The sequence below is a fragment of the Oreochromis aureus genome, linkage group 2, assembly GCF_013358895.1.
Source record: "Oreochromis aureus strain Israel breed Guangdong linkage group 2, ZZ_aureus, whole genome shotgun sequence".
Classification (NCBI taxonomy): Eukaryota; Metazoa; Chordata; class Actinopteri; order Cichliformes; family Cichlidae; genus Oreochromis; species Oreochromis aureus.
This window is the reverse complement of record NC_052943.1, coordinates 6,690,603-6,709,187: the sequence shown is the minus strand read 5'-3', so window position 1 is coordinate 6,709,187 and position 18,585 is coordinate 6,690,603. Positions and strand designations below refer to the sequence as shown.

Sequence of the window (18,585 nt, the reverse complement as noted above, 5' to 3'; positions counted from 1 at the left end):
TACAATCCCTCAGAGTTGCTATTTATTCAGGTTGTTTATGATGCAGTCATGTTCAAATCTATTGTTTACAAGTAACTCTAGAGTTTTTTCTGTACATAGCGTTACAATGAATGGGAAAAGTCAGATTATATGTTCATCACTGACACTTTTCACACACTTTTTGTTTTATAAAAAAAAAGCTGTTTTTTTTTTATCTAACATAGCAAGTTTTTTACACCATTTCCAGGTGTGTTACTGTGGTCAGTTTGACTTTTAACACTTACAGTAGGTAAAAGTACCCTCACAGCTACATTAATACGTGCACCTTAATAGTACTGGGTTGCATCTCCTTTTGTCTTCAGAATTTGTTGTAGCATAGATTCAACAAAGTGCTGAAACATTCAAGACAAGATGGCACATTCATGATCTGAATCTCCCCACCCCAGAAGTTCTCTCTGTTGAATTGAGACCTGGGCTTGTGGAGGCCATTTGAGCACAGTAACCTGATTTAAGCTTTGTGACATATGAATATGGTCAGCAACAATACTCAGCTGGTACTACCGTTCTCTGTCAACCACAAAGATGGTTGTGTGGGAAAAGAAATCAGCAGACCAGCCCATCTGGCAATAACAACCATGCCACGTTCAAAGTCACTTAAATGGCCTTCTTCCTCCATTCTGATGCTCAGTTTGAACTTCAGCAGGTCACCTTGACCATTTCTAAATGTTTAAATACTGCTGCCATGTGATTGGCTGACTACAAATGTGCAATACCAGCAGCTGAACAGGTGTGCCTAATAAAGTGGCAAGCGAATTTATGTGGGAAACAAAAAAGTATCTGAGCTCAAGAACTGCGGCTGGCAGCTGTATTGGTGAATGCTAGGATGAAAAAGCTGAAAAAACAACAACCTGTTAAAATGTTCAATATCTTTTTTATTTACCCATGTGTTCATTTGAATTTCAGTTTCAGACACAGTGTTACACAAGCCCTGTGTTTGCATAGGTCTGATAATGAGGTAAAACATGGGAGTTGGCATTCTGCATTTCCCTTTTACAGATTACAATTCCCCAAGCAGTCACAATATGACACAATATTTAGAAGCACCTAACAGTAATGGCAAATTATTACTGCTCCAAAGCCTGCGGTTACACGACCACCTTTTAACCCCTTCAGGGCATGAGAACTCAAAAAGACAATTTAAAAAAATTAAATTAATGAAATTAAAAACTAAAGAAACGGAAAAAAGTCCCTCACAGCTCCTGCTACATATCAGACATGCACTTTCACCATAAGAATAAACTTACAGCGCGCATGCAGGTCTTTCACTGGTTACTATTAGTCCAGTTAAAACCCATTATTATTCAGAGATAAGAACTTCATTACTGGCATCTTTTCTTAATATAAGACATCCCTTTATGGCTGATTCGCTTTAAGAGGCATCACGTTTGGTACAACAGTTACTCTGTAAACATTCGTTTCTCTTTGATTTTGTGAATAAATACTCCTTCATTCATATTTCTACCAACTTAAGTAAAAGAAACTAAAAGCGCTTCAGTTCAGAGCTCTGGCTTCAAAGTTGATAAAGCAGACACATGTAATACACAAAGCACTCATCATTAAGCCTAAATCTTAGGCTTAAAACATCTCTACTTTATAACTTGCTGTAATTATATAATTTTCCACATATTGCACACCAGTGTACAGTGTCAAGTATTCCTCGCTTATCACCTTTTTTACGACCTGGCACCGCACTGAAAAGATATTCTGAGGCAGTCTGTCACTGGATGTAAGCAGTGGTCCCCAATGCCTCCCTGAGCTTGTAGATTAGGCTCTAGAGAGAAGAAGTGCAAAAATTTTTTAATAAAATATAAGATGTTATCAAGAGTTGTTTATTCCTACAGAGAGACATTTGGGAACGCAACACTTACCTGTTTGGCATTTTCTGTCCAGCAGATGGAGCCAAACCAGGTTTTCCTCGTTGCAAGGCATTGGTGGTAACCTGTGGGACTTTCACAGGGTCCTGCACGACAAGTGAGATGTTCCGAATTTAGTTCACTGATGCAAAAGTACACACTTTATTTATTAATGCAGAAGAGAAGGATTTACCCCTGATTGTTTTTTGATAGGGCAAGGTGGTGGAGGTCTGTTTGGGGGGTTTGGTCTATTTTGGGGTACTGCTGAAGGCTGTGATGAGTTTTTGGGATCCAGGGAGCGTAAAGGTGGAGGTCTTGTAGGTAGTGCAGAAGCCTGGTTGGGTTTCTGTCCTGGAGGGACAGGGGGAGTGCGACCCTGAGGAGAGATCACTCTCTGGGGCTGTGGTGTCCGCTTTCTCTGCTCTGCAGCACACATTGGTACGGGAGGAGGCTTCCCTGCAGGACATACGATACCATTCCTGGGTCGAGGTGGGGCAGACGGGCTCGGATGCGGAGAAGACTTCCCATGTGGAAAAGCACAAAGATGACAAGTATTTTCAACATTTTTTATGGTATTACATGACAGACATTACTGAGGTTGTCCAAGAGTGGGCTTATTTACCGAATTCTTTAGCAAGAATGTTGGGTTGGCATGACCGTTGGCACGACTGTCCGAATTAAGAGGCTTGACATCAGGTGGCTCGGAAGTGTGGATTTCATTCAATCTGGATGTTCGCACAACACAAAGCAAAAACGTTATCTGCAAAGTAAGTTTTTAGTGTTTAACAACTTCAGAACTACATACTTTGGCACTGGTGGTGGAGCAGAAGGCTTCAGCATGGGGAGCTTATGTCTGCAGAAGCGCCAAAAAGCAAAAGCAGCCAAACCCGCCAAGAGAAGCAGGAAGGAAGTAAGGAGGGCTGTACCAACGCTTCCTGTTGGAATATAAAATAGACAAGAGTCAGAAAATAAACAAACACCAAAGAAATTGTTTTAACTTTAATTAATTGCACATGAATGATTGATGCATGGGTCTCACTGCGGTTGATGACGGGCCCACTGTCCACACTACCCCCTGATCCTTTCTGGTCGCAGAGAGGAGGAGCCCAGCCTGGATCACAGTGGCAGTTACGGTTGTTGTTGCACAGCTGGTAAGAGAATAAGTCACATTTTTTATGACTGAAGGAGAATCAGGGACAGGAAGTCAATGTTTTGTAACAAAATGTAGTAAAAAGGGGCTGCCGAAAAAAATTGGTATAGTTTATGGAACATTTTACAGAGGTGACCATATTGCTGCATAATACAGCCGTGGTTTCCCATAAGTAAGATGCCTGAATGCCAGACCTTTACTTGTTTATGATATGTTTTTTTTATATTGTTGTGTTGCTACTTTTAATTAAGCAAAGGATCTGGACCGTTCCTGCACCGCTGCTTAGGGCTGCCAGCTTTCAGTAATTGTAGGCTAGCTGCCAAATTTTTCTCAGAAGTCCAGAGAAATCCATCAAACCAGCATCTCTTCTGTGACACACTGAAACTTACTCCGTGTCCGTGGCACTTGGCATTGCATTCCCCCGCTCTGAGAAAAGATGCATTGCGGCATAATCCGTTAAAGCAAATCTGTTCAAACAAAAGAAGCGTGAGGAAGAACATTAGAGAAGCACTTCGAGACAAGTTGCTTATCCCCTTTCAGGTGAAAACTGAAATCGATGATCCATTTTCTCTGTCTGATCGAAACAGTTTGGTCTGCTTTGTTTGTGACTTAAAATCAGGTGAAAAAAGTAGTACTGGTACATGCTCTTTACTACTACTGCAAACTCTGTTTAGCACATTTTCATAACTCTCACCAAGTCTTCGCCGCACTTGGTGCCCGTCATGACCAGACCTGGATCCAAAGTGTCACCCTGTGGCTCCTTTTCCTCCTTGTCAAGCTTGTACACATGTGTCCCCTTGCACATGATTCTTCTGTAGCCCTCAGTAACCGTGGTTTCTATGACAACCGCATTTTGCTCAATAGGCTTGGAGGCTGACGCCAAACACTGGATTTTCCCACATTTAGCATCCCTGTCATGTAAACAGAAAACCCCCCCAAAACAACAAAGACAGACTTCAGTTGAGGGAGAAGTAAATTAAAGTGTGATTAGTTTGCTGAACGTTTTGGATTTCACCTGTCACTACAGCTCCTGTATCTCCCAGACTCATCTTTACCACAGTTCCCATACATATTGCCAGCTTCATTTACCCTCTTAAAGCACAGGTCAGGGGCCGGACGACCATCTGCGGTTTAATGAAAAACAACAACAAAAAATGCACAGAAACATATTTAAACGTGTGAGCTCACACAAACACAATAACACACATGCAGACATGCAGTCAGGTTGTGTTATTTGCCCGTCTGATGAAGAACAGATGGCATCCCTTACTGTTCAATGTGGCTCCTGTGGTACTACAAAGGCTCTGTCACCACATGAACATGGACACTGTCCAATAACAATCCCTAGTCCTGTGACCCATCAAGGACTCATCTTTAAATACACTGAGCCTGACTGGATATTTATCTCTTTAACATTCATTTCTTCATTTAAAAAAAAAAAAGTCCAGAAACTTGGTATGACTCAAACCCCTCAAAGCCCACAGATGAAAAGAAAAGAGATATTATTTGTGCAGTCACTTCCTTAAAAAGTAGTGAGCTGTTGTTTCTGTGGTTTTGGTCTTAAAATAATACCAAGACCATTTTAAAGTTCGAAGCACGAGGGCATGCACCTTCAAACCATGTACAGTTTGTTAAATTCGACTGTCTCAGTTTTATTTTTGTTCATTAAAAATACTGATTTAAAGTTAGTCTATAATATATATGTATATAAACTTTAATAATCCTTTAATAATAAAGACAATTTTTAGAAGCAAAACCACCTTTAGCAGAAATAAGTTGTAGTTGTTTTCAGTATGAGCTCATCAGTTTCAACATTTTGTGGAGGAGTTTTGGACGACTCTTTGCTACAATGTTGCTTCCGTTCACTGAGGTTTGTCTGAATTTGTTTATGTAAAATTCTCTTAAGTTCCCACCACATTTCATTCGGACTGAGATCTGGACTTTGCCTGGACTATTACAACACCTTGATTATTTTCTTGATTGTGGGAGCCAGCAAACTGCCAAAACCTCTGCTTTTATTGAGGTGCTCAGACTTGCTGATGATCAGTAAACCAAGTGCATTTAATTAGCAGAAGGTAGCTGCTGTTTATCCTCTGAATTTCTATAGATGGAGAGTCCGCTTTACCCACCTTTTCCCCAAAGTGAGCGACACTGCTGCTCAAGGGTCAGACACATGCCGGTGTAACAGTAGGCCTTCCCGCCTGCACATGATGTGCCATCCACTAAATAAAAATCTGCAGGACAAGACTCTGTTTTGCCGTCACAGAACTCAGGAAGGTCACATGACCCCGAGGGAGCACGGCACAGCACACCCGGGCTCTTCAGCTTCACAGTGAAAGACAAAAAGGAGGGTGCCAAGTTTTAAAAGAGTGAATAATGACATAAATAAAGTTAGAAAAGTACAACATTTATTCTGTACTAGTGAGAATAAGGGCTGGTGATTTCCCATTTAAATAGTATACACACTAATATATGTACCTTGCAGTTCTGACAGCAGACTCCGTGGGCACACTCGGCTCCAGCTTTCAGGGTACAGTTGTTGGCATTACAGCATGGGCTTGTGCACTCCTGGGCAAAACGTGTTGTAGAGTCATGAAGCCTGGCAAAACCATCAAAAGAAAAACCCACAGTGCATATACACAGAAACACCCACTGACCTCTTCTTCTCCACAGTCGCATTCTTCTCCATCTTCCAGGTAACCGTTACCACAGCGATGCCCTCCATACATTGTCCTGGTGTTGGGCAGGTTAAAGAGACACTTTCCTCCTCCAGAGCTCAGGTAGCTCTTCAGCTCCTTCATGTTGCAATCATTAAACACTCGAGGAAAAGGATGCCTGAGCACGAGGTAACGAAGAAATCAGGTTTGATTTTCCCTTTCATACTCTATCATATTCTACCTTTCTCCTGGTTTAATGAATGCAATTTCTTGTATTGTGGCAAGCCGAATTTCATACCCAGTAGCGGCAGCCATGATACAGCCTCCGTCTTCTGCTTTTGCCTGGCAGCAACCTGGAATGTCGTGGCTCATACCAAAGTTGTGTCCCATCTCGTGCGCCATCGTGGCAGCAACGCCGACTGATAAATCTGAGTGGTCCTGTTCGACAGAGCACGAGGATTTTAAGATCAGCAGAAAACAACGTGTGATTCTTTGACTTGATGCATGCTGATGTAGCGTAGCAGGAGCAAATTTAAAACTAAACACACTCATCCCTCACCATGTTTACTCCGCCGGACTGGTATTCAGAGCACATGGCTTTGAGAGGTGCCAGCCCGATGGTCGTGCCCCGGAATGACTTCCCCCTGGAGACAAAAGAGAGCACTTGAAATTAGTTCCAAGTCAAGAGCATCCCGCTGGACTGCAACCGGTGTTTATTACTGTCTTGGACAATGATTGTGAAACGTACTAGAGTGACACAAGTCCACAAGTGTGACAAAAGAGTGAATGAGAAACACTGACGTGACCAACTGAGCATTGTCGTTGGGGAGACTGCGTAGCTGTTTCTGTCTCCAAGACAGGAACGCTGCCAGGGTGCTGTGCGGGTTATCGGAGACGCTGATCATGTCCTGGCTGGTCCACACCTCCAGACCGATTAGTGCCACACGGATATTTAAACCTTTGTAGTACTATCAGTGTCGGCAGGGAAATATCAGGAAAAAACATAGGCATGTGAAACTCCAGTGTCTGGGGGTTTTTCTTTTTTTTTTCTGGTTTCAGATCAGATGTTACCTTGTCAACTAGGTTGGCTGCTTCCACTAATTTCTGTTTCGTCTTGTCAAGATCAGAGTTGTGCTTCTCAAACTGCAACAAACATAAACCACAACGAACACACAGAAATAGAAACTCAACTCAACGTCTACACATCTGTTAAAAACGGGTACATCTCACACTTGAAATAAAACAGGAAGTGAACCTTTTTTTTTTGCAAGCGTTCTCCACAATTGGGTTTACTAGCAACTGCATGAAGTGGGAAACTACATAATGCAAACTTTATAGTTCATAAATGATAATGATGGCACATACCTAATCCCACATATGAAAAGCCACACTCCCCGCTACCACATCTTAATGGTTCACTGCAAAAAACCCCAGTGTGGTTGCAAAGTCACCCAATATGAGCACATTCCCCACTGTCTTCTCACCTCAGTCTTGTCTGCAACTATGAGCAGCTCTACGTATTTCATATTCTGACTCACTTCCCTTCTTTCCTGAAGAGAAAGACAACATAATCATGTTTTAGTATTTTAGTAAATGTCAAAGAATCTCATCGATGAGGTTACTGCTACTGAGCTCACCCTCAAACCCTGTGGTGACATCATTCCCTTGATAAAGTCATTAAGCCCCTCCTCATGCTCCACTTTGCCATGGTGATGCTGGCAGTGACCCCCGGGGAGACGAACACTCTCGGCTCGAAACACAGCATGCCGATCAGCATCCGTAGAAACGGGAAGAGGCTCTATCAGGTAGCTGATGCTCGTGTTCAGGGAAATTAGTCCCCTAGGAGGGAAAAAACAGAGTCATATTCAGGAGATCAGCAATGTCTTAATATTTGTGTGACAGAAGGTCACGCTTCTCTGTTTCTCCATTGTTGTGTAAATAGAGATCAGCTGACATAAACAATCCTCTTCAAAAAGCCACTAATCATAACAGACACCTATACTCAAACACACACGAGTGCATGCAGAGCAGCGGGCCGTGCAGCTGCAGAAAACATCTGGAGAAGTCAGACGCCCACAGGTCAACATCCTTTTATGCTGTATTTGCATTCCCTCGCAGAATCTACATTAGCAGGAAGATGGTTATTCGCTCATCCTCCAGATGCAGAACATTAACCCAGAAAAATCACACACACACACACGACTAAGATGTTTGTCAGCCCTCACTAGTTCCTCCTCTGCTGCCTGCCTCTCCTCTCTCTCTCTCTGAGTGTCTCCAGCAGGAAGCAGCAGCTGCTCTGGAGGCGCATCAGGAGAACACACGAGATCTCCAGTACCGAGCTGTACTCAATGAACCAACACTGAAGCCAGTGACCTAATAAACTCGGAGACTACATCAGACAGTACACAGGGCTGTTTCCTGTAACATTATTTATTGAGGCACAGCTTGACCACAAGCTGAAGAAAGTCAAATTCATACATCTTTTACTCCCACTGCCCAGCTGTCGAATTCTCAGCACGTCTCTTTTGGATTTAAAAACCTATACTTATGCAAGCACACTGTCATTTTGTTTCATAGTCCTCTGAGTATATAAAACAGAAATACATGTTTTAGACAGGAAGTTTTAGAAACTTGTTTCTAGCAGTTTTTTTAAAAGCACGCAACTTATTGATTCTATAGATAAGCAAATGAATTAGCTGAGCGACTATTTGATCAACATAATCTCTGCACATTCTAGTCGGTATCAAACAATTTCCTGTTTGTATAAGCACATCTCTTTCCCCTGCCATCACGTCTTTTAGCTCTTACCTCTGCTTTTAAGAAAATGTTGACTTTACAGAAACATCCTCTTTTTTTGTTCTTTCAGCTCTTTTCCTTGCCAGATAAATTTAAAGAATTTAAGCCATTTAATCAGAACATAATATATTTCACACTATTGGAAAGAAAATGTCCAAAATGCACAGTGAAGTGGTTATTTAGGAAAATGTTTTCTATCAGATATTTATTCAAACTAGTGGGAGTTTAATGAGCTTGGAGCTCATTAACATAGGTTTCCATACATTTTCATGCAATGTGTAATACCAAATATAATTCTGATCATTTAATTAACTAATGAGGAGCAGTCTCATGGTGCTGTTACTTATTCTGTTATATTTCTATCTATGGATGGAACATGTAGCTTTAAATGCTGTTTTTTCAAACAAACTTTTCTCTTACTATGAGCCATCTACGTACATCCATACATACTTGAGTTGGACTTAAATATATGTTACTGTGAAGTTTTATTACTTTTTATATTCTAAAGGTTTTTAAAGACAAGCTTGTTCATATACCATCCCTGTTTGGATGCATGGTTTCCCCTGTCTTGATTAAACTTAATTTTGCTTATATAGCGCCAAATCAGAACAATACGCACGTCAAAGATGCTGCAATAATACAGAGCAAATCCCAACAATCAGATGACACTGTATGAGCAAGCACTTGGTGACAGTGGGAAGGAAAAACTCCCTTTTAACAGGAACAAACCTCTGCCAGAAGCAGAATCAGGGAGGGGAGGCCAGAGATTAATAGCCCAACCCTTTGACAGATGCTGAGACTGAGGAGCCTGGCGATGCTTCAACAGCCCAGGCCTGTTGAAGCATAACTAGGGGCCTAAGGCCCTAAGGGGCCTAAAAGCTGAAGGCTCTGCCTCCCATTCTACTTTTTTATTACCCTAAGAACCACAAGTAAGCCTGCAGTCTGACAGCAAAGTGCTCTAATGGGGTGACACGATACTATGAGTTCCTAAAGATAGGATGGGACTGATTATTCAAGACCAATGTAATTTAATGAAAGGCTTGTTCATTGTTGGGAGGATTTAATGAATAATAAGAAAGATTTTTTATTACCTGAGCCCTGAACAAGTGCTGACAGCAACGCTGGAGCCTTCCATGCCCTGAACCTCGCCATGGTAGAAACAGTGTCCCTGAAAAACAACATTTTCATTCATCACACACTGAACTTTCAATGTAAACAGAAGTGGTAGTATTTATGCCAAAACCTGTCACTAACTGTTTATTTCCCTCCTCCCACCTGACTTGATCAACTACACTGATGTTTATCAGTTAAGACTCCCCTCCGCAGCCTAAGAGCATGAAACTATCTCGCAGACTCACAGTGCTGGGTCGAGAAGAGGACTTGCGTGCTCCATTGGGTGTGTACCATATTTCCTGATATCCAGGGGCCAACAGCTGCCTGGGTAAAAAAACAAACTCAGAGACAACAAAATATTCTGTATTTTGTGACAGCAATACGGTCTATGGAAACAACAACATTGTGAAATGATGGTGAAATACAAAACTGCAGGAAGCTGAGAGGTTAGCAGAGGACAGACTCTCTGCAACAGCCCACAGCTCATAAAACATTCACTCTAACACAGGCGCTCCCCAAAAAAACAAAGTGCTTTAAAGATTTAAACAAAGAGCCTATTGGTGACAAGCGAGCGCACAGGAGAATGTGGGAAACTGTAATCAAAGCCATATGTCCCTCCCCCCAGTGATCCTTTTTACTTCTTGGCGAAGACTAGTCTATTGCTGAAGCAAGAGATGATAACTTCCCTATGCTGACAGGTTCAGTTGTTGGCATGTCCTGACTGCATTTGTTTGACAGATGTATTATTTACAAGTGCTCTTGAGCTTCTTTGCTATTTTTCAGGCTGTGAAGCAGAAACATGCATATGCATGACACAGAAAACTTTCTTTGGATAAAATATCATAATCCTCTTATTTTCTATTTATCTGTATCAGCACAATTAAGTCCAATGTTTATTGCAAACCATTCTTCCTGTTTTCAGTCATAAACTTTAAGTCATCTTCATCTTCTCCTCAGGCCAACTCAGCAACTGGCTATAACTGCAGAGAAACTCAAGCATATCTACTGATGTTGTTTCCTGCAGCATTAAACTGCAGGAGTTTGACTCAAACAAACCAAAGATCGTAAAGATTTCCTTATTATTAATGCGTCTTCATTTATTTTTAATCTAGTGGCTTTTAAGGGAAATAGCAAAATAAAAATGTAATCTTCTTGTAAATATGCCTCAGCCAAATTTGATTTCATAAGTTAAATGAGAAGATCCTTATCACTGTCATATATTTCAAGAAGAGCAAATGATTAAACTGCTGGAAACTATGTTCTGCCCAAAGGCAGAAAAGCCCATCTACCTCCCAATCCAAAACCTTGGATAGGTAGTGTAACTAAGGGATGTTTCTGAGTCACTTGATTTAGCCCTAACTATACCTATAAGCTTTATCAAGGACAAAAATGGCTTCTAATCTGACTATCTGACCAGAAGGCAAATTAGCACAGATCCACCAGTGTTAAACTCATTGAAAGGATGATGCAAATTTTTTTTTTCATCCCTGTTAGATGCCAAGAAGGAAACAAGCCTCTTAAGACAATGACAGCCTGCGGATGAGAATCTGAAATAAAACAGGCAAAGACACAAAATGACTACTTTTAACAGATTATGACTCACAGGAAGAAGGGGCTGGGTATCCACATAGATACATAGGAACTCTAAAGGGGGACCTCAAAACGATTGGTGGGAGGTATGTCAGCATGAACGGGGTCATGTTGTGATTTGACCTAAATGTCATTTATATCTGTAATTCCTCCAGTTTTCCAGCTTCCCTAACTTCCTGAAGACATTTCCCATCATCCTCTGTGTCAACTGTAGGCCAATTTAATGGCAGTTAAAGACATTAGATGACTGAACTTTAGCTTGCTGCTGTTCCACAGTCATTTCTTCCATGACGGAACCACACAAGTACTCCACTTCTGTTCTCCCTTATCCTCACTTGCCAGTCAGCGGCAGTTTCTGAGTTTCTGAGCTGAATCCTATATCCTATATCCTATTCCTTGGGGACTCATTTTAATGAAAGTTTTAATGAAAAGTCTAATCCCAGCAATGTATTTGTAATTTACTTTGGTATCATTGATGGTAGTTCATGCTTAAGAAATAGAAATGACTTAAAACATGGCAAAATAACATCTAAAATCTCACAATATGCTGCATGGTAGACAGATTTAGGACCCAATGTTCGTGATGTTACATCTGATGTTGAAGCCCTGAGGCCTGTGTTGAGCAAAGGCTGCGTGTCCAAATGAAGCCTGTGTCGAGGCCCATATCGTTCTGCAGCACGTGACCATTATGGTTCCACAAATTTGGGGGCATTTTACATAATATCTCCCAATAACAACATACATCTTCTCAAATCGATCTCAGAGCGGATGGTACAGAGGCTTCTGTGATATTACCTCTGCCTTTTGTTGAAGCAATTGGCCAGAAAGATTCAACACATTCATGGTGATTTATCACACCATCACTAACTATTGTACAGGACTCCAGAGACAACGGGTGCAATCAAAATAAACAAATTTATTACTGGAATGCGCAAAAAATACCAAACAAAGCTGGGCTCCAGCCAAAAGGAAATGAGGAAAAGAAGGGGTTAAATACACGAGGTAATTAGGGAACCATTACACAGCTGGGGAAAATGAGACACAGGTGAACAGAATCTAAGTAACGAGACAAGGGGACGCAAAACTGAACATAATACACACAAGACTGGGGACTGGCAAAATAAGACAGGAAGTAACAAAACATGCATACGCCTACACTGAGGGAAACTTACCTGGACACATGAAACACAGGGGAGGCTGATAAAAATAACAGGTGACAAAACCAAAAAGCCCAAAATACTCATCGAAAATACACTACACTAGGACTTAATCATAACCACAAACATAGAACTCCAGAAATCTATAATTACAAGAACACTGGAAAATCAATAAGAAAACTCTTAACTGAGGACAAAAAAACAATGAACTCAAAAGACCGAGTCAATGACTGAGCAATCGTGACATAAAAGTCGACTTTATATCACAAACAGTAAGATCTAAGGTGTGCATTAATGATGAGCTAGTTACAACCACAGAAACCAGAGAATAACAACCTGCGGGTGTGTCTGAGTTTCATTTCTAATCACCAACGTCTCCAGAAGTTTGAGCTCGGTGAGAGAAAGAAATGAAAATACTGTACAGGGTTCAAGTAAATGGTCAACCTGCAGGGTGTTGAAACATATTAGAATAACTGAAATAGAAAGACAAATATCAGTTAGTTAATCATTTGTTATTGAAATTAAATGAAATACTGCAGATAATTAAAAACTTTTACACCCTTTATTAAATCAGTTATAATTTGGCCAGCTATGCAATCTAATGGCACCACAAAGCCCTGAGTCAACCGCCGTGAAACTCTGCAGCAACACTTTTGGAATACCCCAAAGCTTTATGTATTCTGCTGAATACTGTGACAGCTTTCAAGTAGAGACTGGAATAAAAAAAAAAGCTTTGTCCAATGGCGGTCAGCAGCAGCGACTGGATGTCATCCAGCACTTGGACAGATGCTGTGATTGAGGAGCCTGGCGATGCCTGAATCACGGCGGTCTGGCAGTGAAGCTGAGACAAAGGCTTGGTTCAGCCTCAAGAGGAGAAAGAAGGGATGGGGGAAGAGTAATGCTAATGTACTTGAGAGATAAAGAAGGGGGGAGCGAGAGGGAATTTGGGGTAATGCTTTAAGGGTCAGTGGGTCACATTCTCTCATAGTATCAGATGACATCACCACATAGAGCTGGAAGACGGGGAGGAGGGGGAAGGCTGATGCAAAGTCAAATTACCTCTCAGCAACAGATGATGAAGAGGCTTGCATTGTAGATGGAGGCTAACGTTTTGCGTGTGCAGAGCCTCGGTTGAACACACACAAGCTAACACAGAGGCCTAGATTAATGTGTCTAAGCAAACAGGATGGCTGTGAAACTAAACATAGACACAAGGGAAACAAGGACAAGCGAATCCATGAACCCGCTCTCTGCTCAACAGACCTGCAATCCATCAGATCTGCGCTTTCAAGTCATGTTTGTGTTCTTTTTGGGGGTGCACAAATGTGTCTGCGGGTGTCGTCTGTCTGCGTGTGGCCGCAGACGCCCAAGCCTGACCGCAGGGAACATGTGGGGGATGTATATTTGGATTAAAGCCCTGGGGGGATATCAGACGAGGTGAGACAAGGGGGGAGAGAAGGAGAAAGAATGGGGTGCACATTTTTTAAGTTGGCCAGTGGAAAGACATATAAGGTGTGGGCATGATGACAAGGGACAAGAGGGGAAAGGAAGGAGAGGAGAAACAGTATAGTGTGAGCTTCCCATGAGAGTGCTTAATTCAGATTAATGCATTTAAGGGTGTGCAGGAAGGACATTAAAGAGGAGAACAGAGAAAGTCAGGCGGAGGAGGAAGCAAGAGTGTCGGCACATTCTGAACCAGAACTGACCAGAGAATCTCTGCATACCTCTTTCCATGACTTTCAACACCTTAAGCTCATCGTTCAGTTTCTTACTGTTTCCTGCCTCGCTCACTCTGTTTTTACATCCTTTTCCTGCTACCTGAGTCAGCACCCACTATGGCTCCTGCCTTGCTCTTAACTGAATTAACCCTCTGCTGGTGCACTACAGTCTTTCATTAAGATAAAAGCTCAGGCAGCCACTTATACACAACCACACCAGTGAAGTATAAATGCAAAAGAGCCACACAGATACACATACATTCAAAAACATGACCAGGGAGGACAGAAATGGATTGAGTGTTGACTCCAGCCATGGGGAAGGGGCTGATCCCCACATAAACTCACAGTTATGTTTTCCCCTAAGCTTTGAATAAGTGATTTAAGGAGGACAGCTGGAGCTCTCACATCGTTTTTGTTTTTTTAATTGAATTGAATTCTCGTCCGGTTTTAGGTGCAATGAGGACATAAGGGAGTAACCAGGACACAGAGTGGACGCTGGCAGCATTTTCTCTGGCTTGTCTCCAAAATCAGACATTAATCTCCCTTGGCATAAACTGCTTTCTGCCTTAGCCCTGACTCAAGTCTCACATTAGACCAGCAAAGGATAAACAGAAACAGGGTAGGCTAATCCAGAATAGCATTCTCTGTGGGGCAACAGAGTTGGTGGGCAACACTGGTGAGCCTCAGCCTAAACAATGAATCTACAAAAGAAGCTGCAAGCTTTCTTTGAACCTGCAGCACCGCTCATGCAGCGCACTGTACAGGAAATATTGAGCTGAGGTGAACTGAAGCCTCCTTTTTTTTTTAACGAATGTTAAACTGTTTTCTGACTTCAATACCTACATCCACATAAGCAAAAACAGCAGAAAATGGTTGCCTGGATGCACGGATGGAATATTTGCATAATTTTTTCAGCTCAATACAGCTCTCAGACACAGTACATTAAAGAATCAATAGTAGAGATTGCGATTGAAAACATTCAGTTTTATACTAAACAGTGTGCTCCACAGGATACACTGCTTCAGTAACTAAATCCAGCTTTTCAGAAAAAAGTAAATATCTTTACAGAAACCTCTGTAGCTCTGACTGCAGCAGAAAAATACTGTTATGAGTTAATCCATTCTCACGGCTTCTCTGTTGCACAAAAAATGAGAAGTTTCACAAAAGAACACAAGTTTCACAATATTTTTTCCTGTCCTGAGTACCGAGCAGGGATTCTACTTCCTCTTTTTAAGAAAAAAATTGTTACATATTTATTTGCACCATTCAACACTGCACTGTTCTGTTGAAAAGGGAAGGATTGTTGTAGTTTTGTCGTGTATCTTCTTACCACATCTTCTTACTCCCTTACCACACATGCGCAGGCGAAATACCTCACCCAGGAGGAAATGTAAGTGAGTGACCACCTGCTGGGTTTGGAGAACAGGAGGCAAGATCCCCTCAGGGGACAGTCAGTCAGACATGGTGGAATCGGGGCTTGTTAGTATTTGTGTGCCTACGAGTCAATGAATGACAGAGACGGCATGCAATCGAGGGTAAAAATGGACTTCATTCCTAATGTTCCTAAAAGCTTCCCGGTCCACTTGTGCGCTGGCTCGAATCCAAAAGTGATAAACCGCAGCTCCGTTGTTACCACTGATATCTCAAGAGCTGCAACCCCCCCAAGCTAGCACACAGTCTATTAAACAGATGAGACACAAAGCTCCCTTCCTATCACCAATCCATTGTTACTGGACAGGAACCGCTCCATCAGATTAGAGGGCGTTAGATGCAGAGGCACCGTCCTCACTTCCTGATCGCCTCATCATGCCCTGGTTGCACGGATCGGGTGTCATCCCTCTGCTGTCCAAAAACCATCAGCCTGCTTTCCTCTGCTCATCACCCTTCTCAGCACCCCCTCAAGGGGCGCTGACCTTATAAATGCATCTATGTGACAGTTAACATCTGGCCAAATAAACAGAGGTATAGAAAGGGCATGTTGTGGAAGTCAAAGGAACAATGCCGATGAGTGATTTAATCAGCTCCTCTAAACTACTGCTTTACTGATTTTGCATGGAAAGACAAAGCTGGTGTTGAAAACTCAAGTTACTCACTCATTTTTCTCTAATAGTAGTCTGAGCTCCTGGCCCTCAGCTGTGATGAGCACCTGCGCCTCTGCTGGATGCTGGAAGCAAAACATTAAATGCATACTAATCAGTGACAATAAGTGACAGTGCCAAGGAAGTATTTCCCTTCTTCCTGATTTCTTAGTTGTTTTTTTGCATATTTGTCACACTTGTATGTTTCAAATCATAAATTAATTGTGATTCAACACATGTTTTGGAAAGCTGAGTTCAATTTTATTGGCCACACTCTATAAGCCCCAACCACTGCTAGACCCTGTCTGAAAAAGTGAAGTAGGCTAAAAGATCTCAAAAAGCAACACATAAAACTGTAATATAAAGAAACAGAGTCACTGACATTTATCAGTCTGGAAAGGGTTACAAAGCCATTTCTAAGGCTTTAGGACTCCAGTGAATCATGGTGAGAGACATTGTGCACAAATGGAGTGACCAGCCTACCGAATTTACTCCAAAAGCGCAAACTTGACTCATCCAAGATCACAAAAGACCCCACAACGACATCTAAAGAACTGCAAGCCTCATTTTCCACAGTTAAGGTCAGTGATTATGATTTAACAATAAGAACTGGGTAAAATGGCACAACGGGGGAGTTCCAAACTGAAAACCACTGCTGACCACAAAGAACACAAAGGCTCGTCTTACTTTTGCCAAAGAATATCTTAAAGATCCCCAAGACTTGTGGGAAAACATTCTGTAGACTGACAAGACAAAAGCAGAACTTTTTGGGAGATTTGAGTCCAGTTACATCTGGACTCATGAAACTAACGCATTATTTCATATTTCATAAAAAGAACAACACAGCAACCAGTCAAGCGTGGTGGTGGTAGTGTGATAGTCTGGGGCTGCTTTGCTGCTTCAGGACGACTGCCATAATTGATGGAACCATGAATTCTTCTCGCTACCAGAAAATCCTGAAGGAAGACGACCAGCCATCAGTTCATGCCTTGAAGCTCAAACACACTCGAGTTATGCAGAAGGACAATGATCGATCTACAAAACACCAGCAAGTCCACCTCTGAATGCCTAAAACAACTAAATGATGGTTTTGGCGTGGGCTAGTTAAAGTCTGGACTTAAATTAGATGGAGATGCTTTGACATGACCCTCCAATCTGGCTGAATTCTGCAAAGATGAGTGGGCAAAATTCCTCCACAGTGATGTTATTGCAAACGCTTGATTGCAGTTCTTGCTGCCAAGGGTGCCACAACTAGTTATTAGGTTTAGGACCAGGTGGGCTTTGATAGCTTTTTCTCTCAATAAGCGTTTAAAATCATTTAAAACCTTCTTTTTTAATTTACTCTGGTTATCTTTGCCTGATCCCTTTGTTTGATCTGAAACATTTAAGTGTGAGAAATATGCAAAAAATAAAAGAACTCAAGAAGGGGGCAAGCACTTTTTCACAGCAATGGTTTACACAAAAGTTTTTCTATATGAAAGCTGGATGTGTGTCAGTGCGTCTAAAGCATTTTGTTAGACAGAAGGACAAAGAGCGAGACAAATTCACCTCTTTGTTGTCAGACCTCTTGTGTCTGAGAGGATGCAGCCATATGGGATAAGTAATCTCATAACTCTCCACGTTCTCAAGGATGCTTTCCAGCGAAGCCTGTTTGGTTTCTCCTGATTGGAAACACATGGAACGGAGGGAAAAGGTTGAAAATACCACAGAATGAGAGTTAGCGTCTTATCTTTGCTGCTAGTTAAGAAACAACACTGGAGATCCACATTGTCGCCTACATAACCGACACACACCTGATGCAACCATTTAAACAGGAACGCATCCCTGCGCAAAACAACAGTCGTCTATTCAAAGCAGGCATCCAGATTCTAGTCGTGCCGGGGAACACTTGGACTCACCATTGTAAACAGCGGCTTCAGACACAGCAGCAGCGACGGCACAGTAGAGGACAACTATGAGGCGCGCACACACAGAGCACTGCGCGGCATAGGGAGGTGGTGATGGTGGTGGTGGAGGACGCGCTCCTGGACGCATTCTAAAAACAAACGGCTCCGGGTGAAGTCGCTCAGCAGAGGCATAAATGTGCGGTGATCCGGCCCGGTTGCTTCACATCACAGAGGCAGAAAACGGTGAGATGGTCGCACACCATTTCGCCTAACCACTCCCCTTCGACAGACAGAAGGACGATGAATCGAGACGAGGCAGACTAGCAGTCAGGAACAAACGTTCGAGCGAGAAGGAAATCACAGCGCTTTTTAAGTGAAAATCTATAAATGGGATTATTTAAATATATATATCTATATCTATAGATATATATATCAATTTAGCGCATATAATGTATTCTAGAAGTCTTGAAATGGTTATTTTAGCACTATTTGCACCACTTCAAAGGATATCCTACTGTACTTCCACAAATTTGAAAGACAAATCAGTG

General features: G+C 42.0%; 1 protein-coding gene across 1 annotated transcript; it reads right to left on the bottom strand.

The window, feature by feature from the left end:
- Nucleotides 1-890: 890 nt before the first annotated feature.
- Nucleotides 891-18,420, bottom strand: adam19b (ADAM metallopeptidase domain 19b). Its single transcript, XM_031745207.2, has 23 exons — nucleotides 18,050-18,420; nucleotides 17,700-17,812; nucleotides 16,167-16,237; nucleotides 9,854-9,932; nucleotides 9,587-9,663; nucleotides 7,337-7,538; nucleotides 7,184-7,249; nucleotides 6,771-6,842; nucleotides 6,501-6,667; nucleotides 6,259-6,343; nucleotides 5,998-6,137; nucleotides 5,700-5,877; nucleotides 5,521-5,610; nucleotides 5,172-5,367; nucleotides 4,058-4,166; nucleotides 3,737-3,953; nucleotides 3,432-3,509; nucleotides 2,932-3,040; nucleotides 2,698-2,827; nucleotides 2,515-2,617; nucleotides 2,086-2,412; nucleotides 1,908-1,999; nucleotides 891-1,810 (listed from the first exon to the last, which is right to left on the bottom strand). Exons 1-23 carry the CDS (start codon nucleotides 18,183-18,185, stop codon nucleotides 1,804-1,806), a joined length of 2,844 nt encoding a protein of 947 aa, XP_031601067.1. The 5' UTR covers nucleotides 18,186-18,420; the 3' UTR covers nucleotides 891-1,803.
- Nucleotides 18,421-18,585: the final 165 nt, after the last annotated feature.

Coding starts and splice junctions, on each gene's coding strand:
- adam19b (XM_031745207.2), bottom strand. CDS start 18,185: ATGCGTCCAGGAGCGCGTCCTCCACCACCACCATCACCACCTCCCTAT. Junction 17,813..18,049: donor TGAAGCCGCTGTTTACAATG/GTGAGTCCAAGT, acceptor GTTTCCAATCAG/GAGAAACCAAACAGGCTTCG. Junction 3,954..4,057: donor TACAGGAGCTGTAGTGACAG/GTGAAATCCAAA, acceptor TTTACATGACAG/GGATGCTAAATGTGGGAAAA.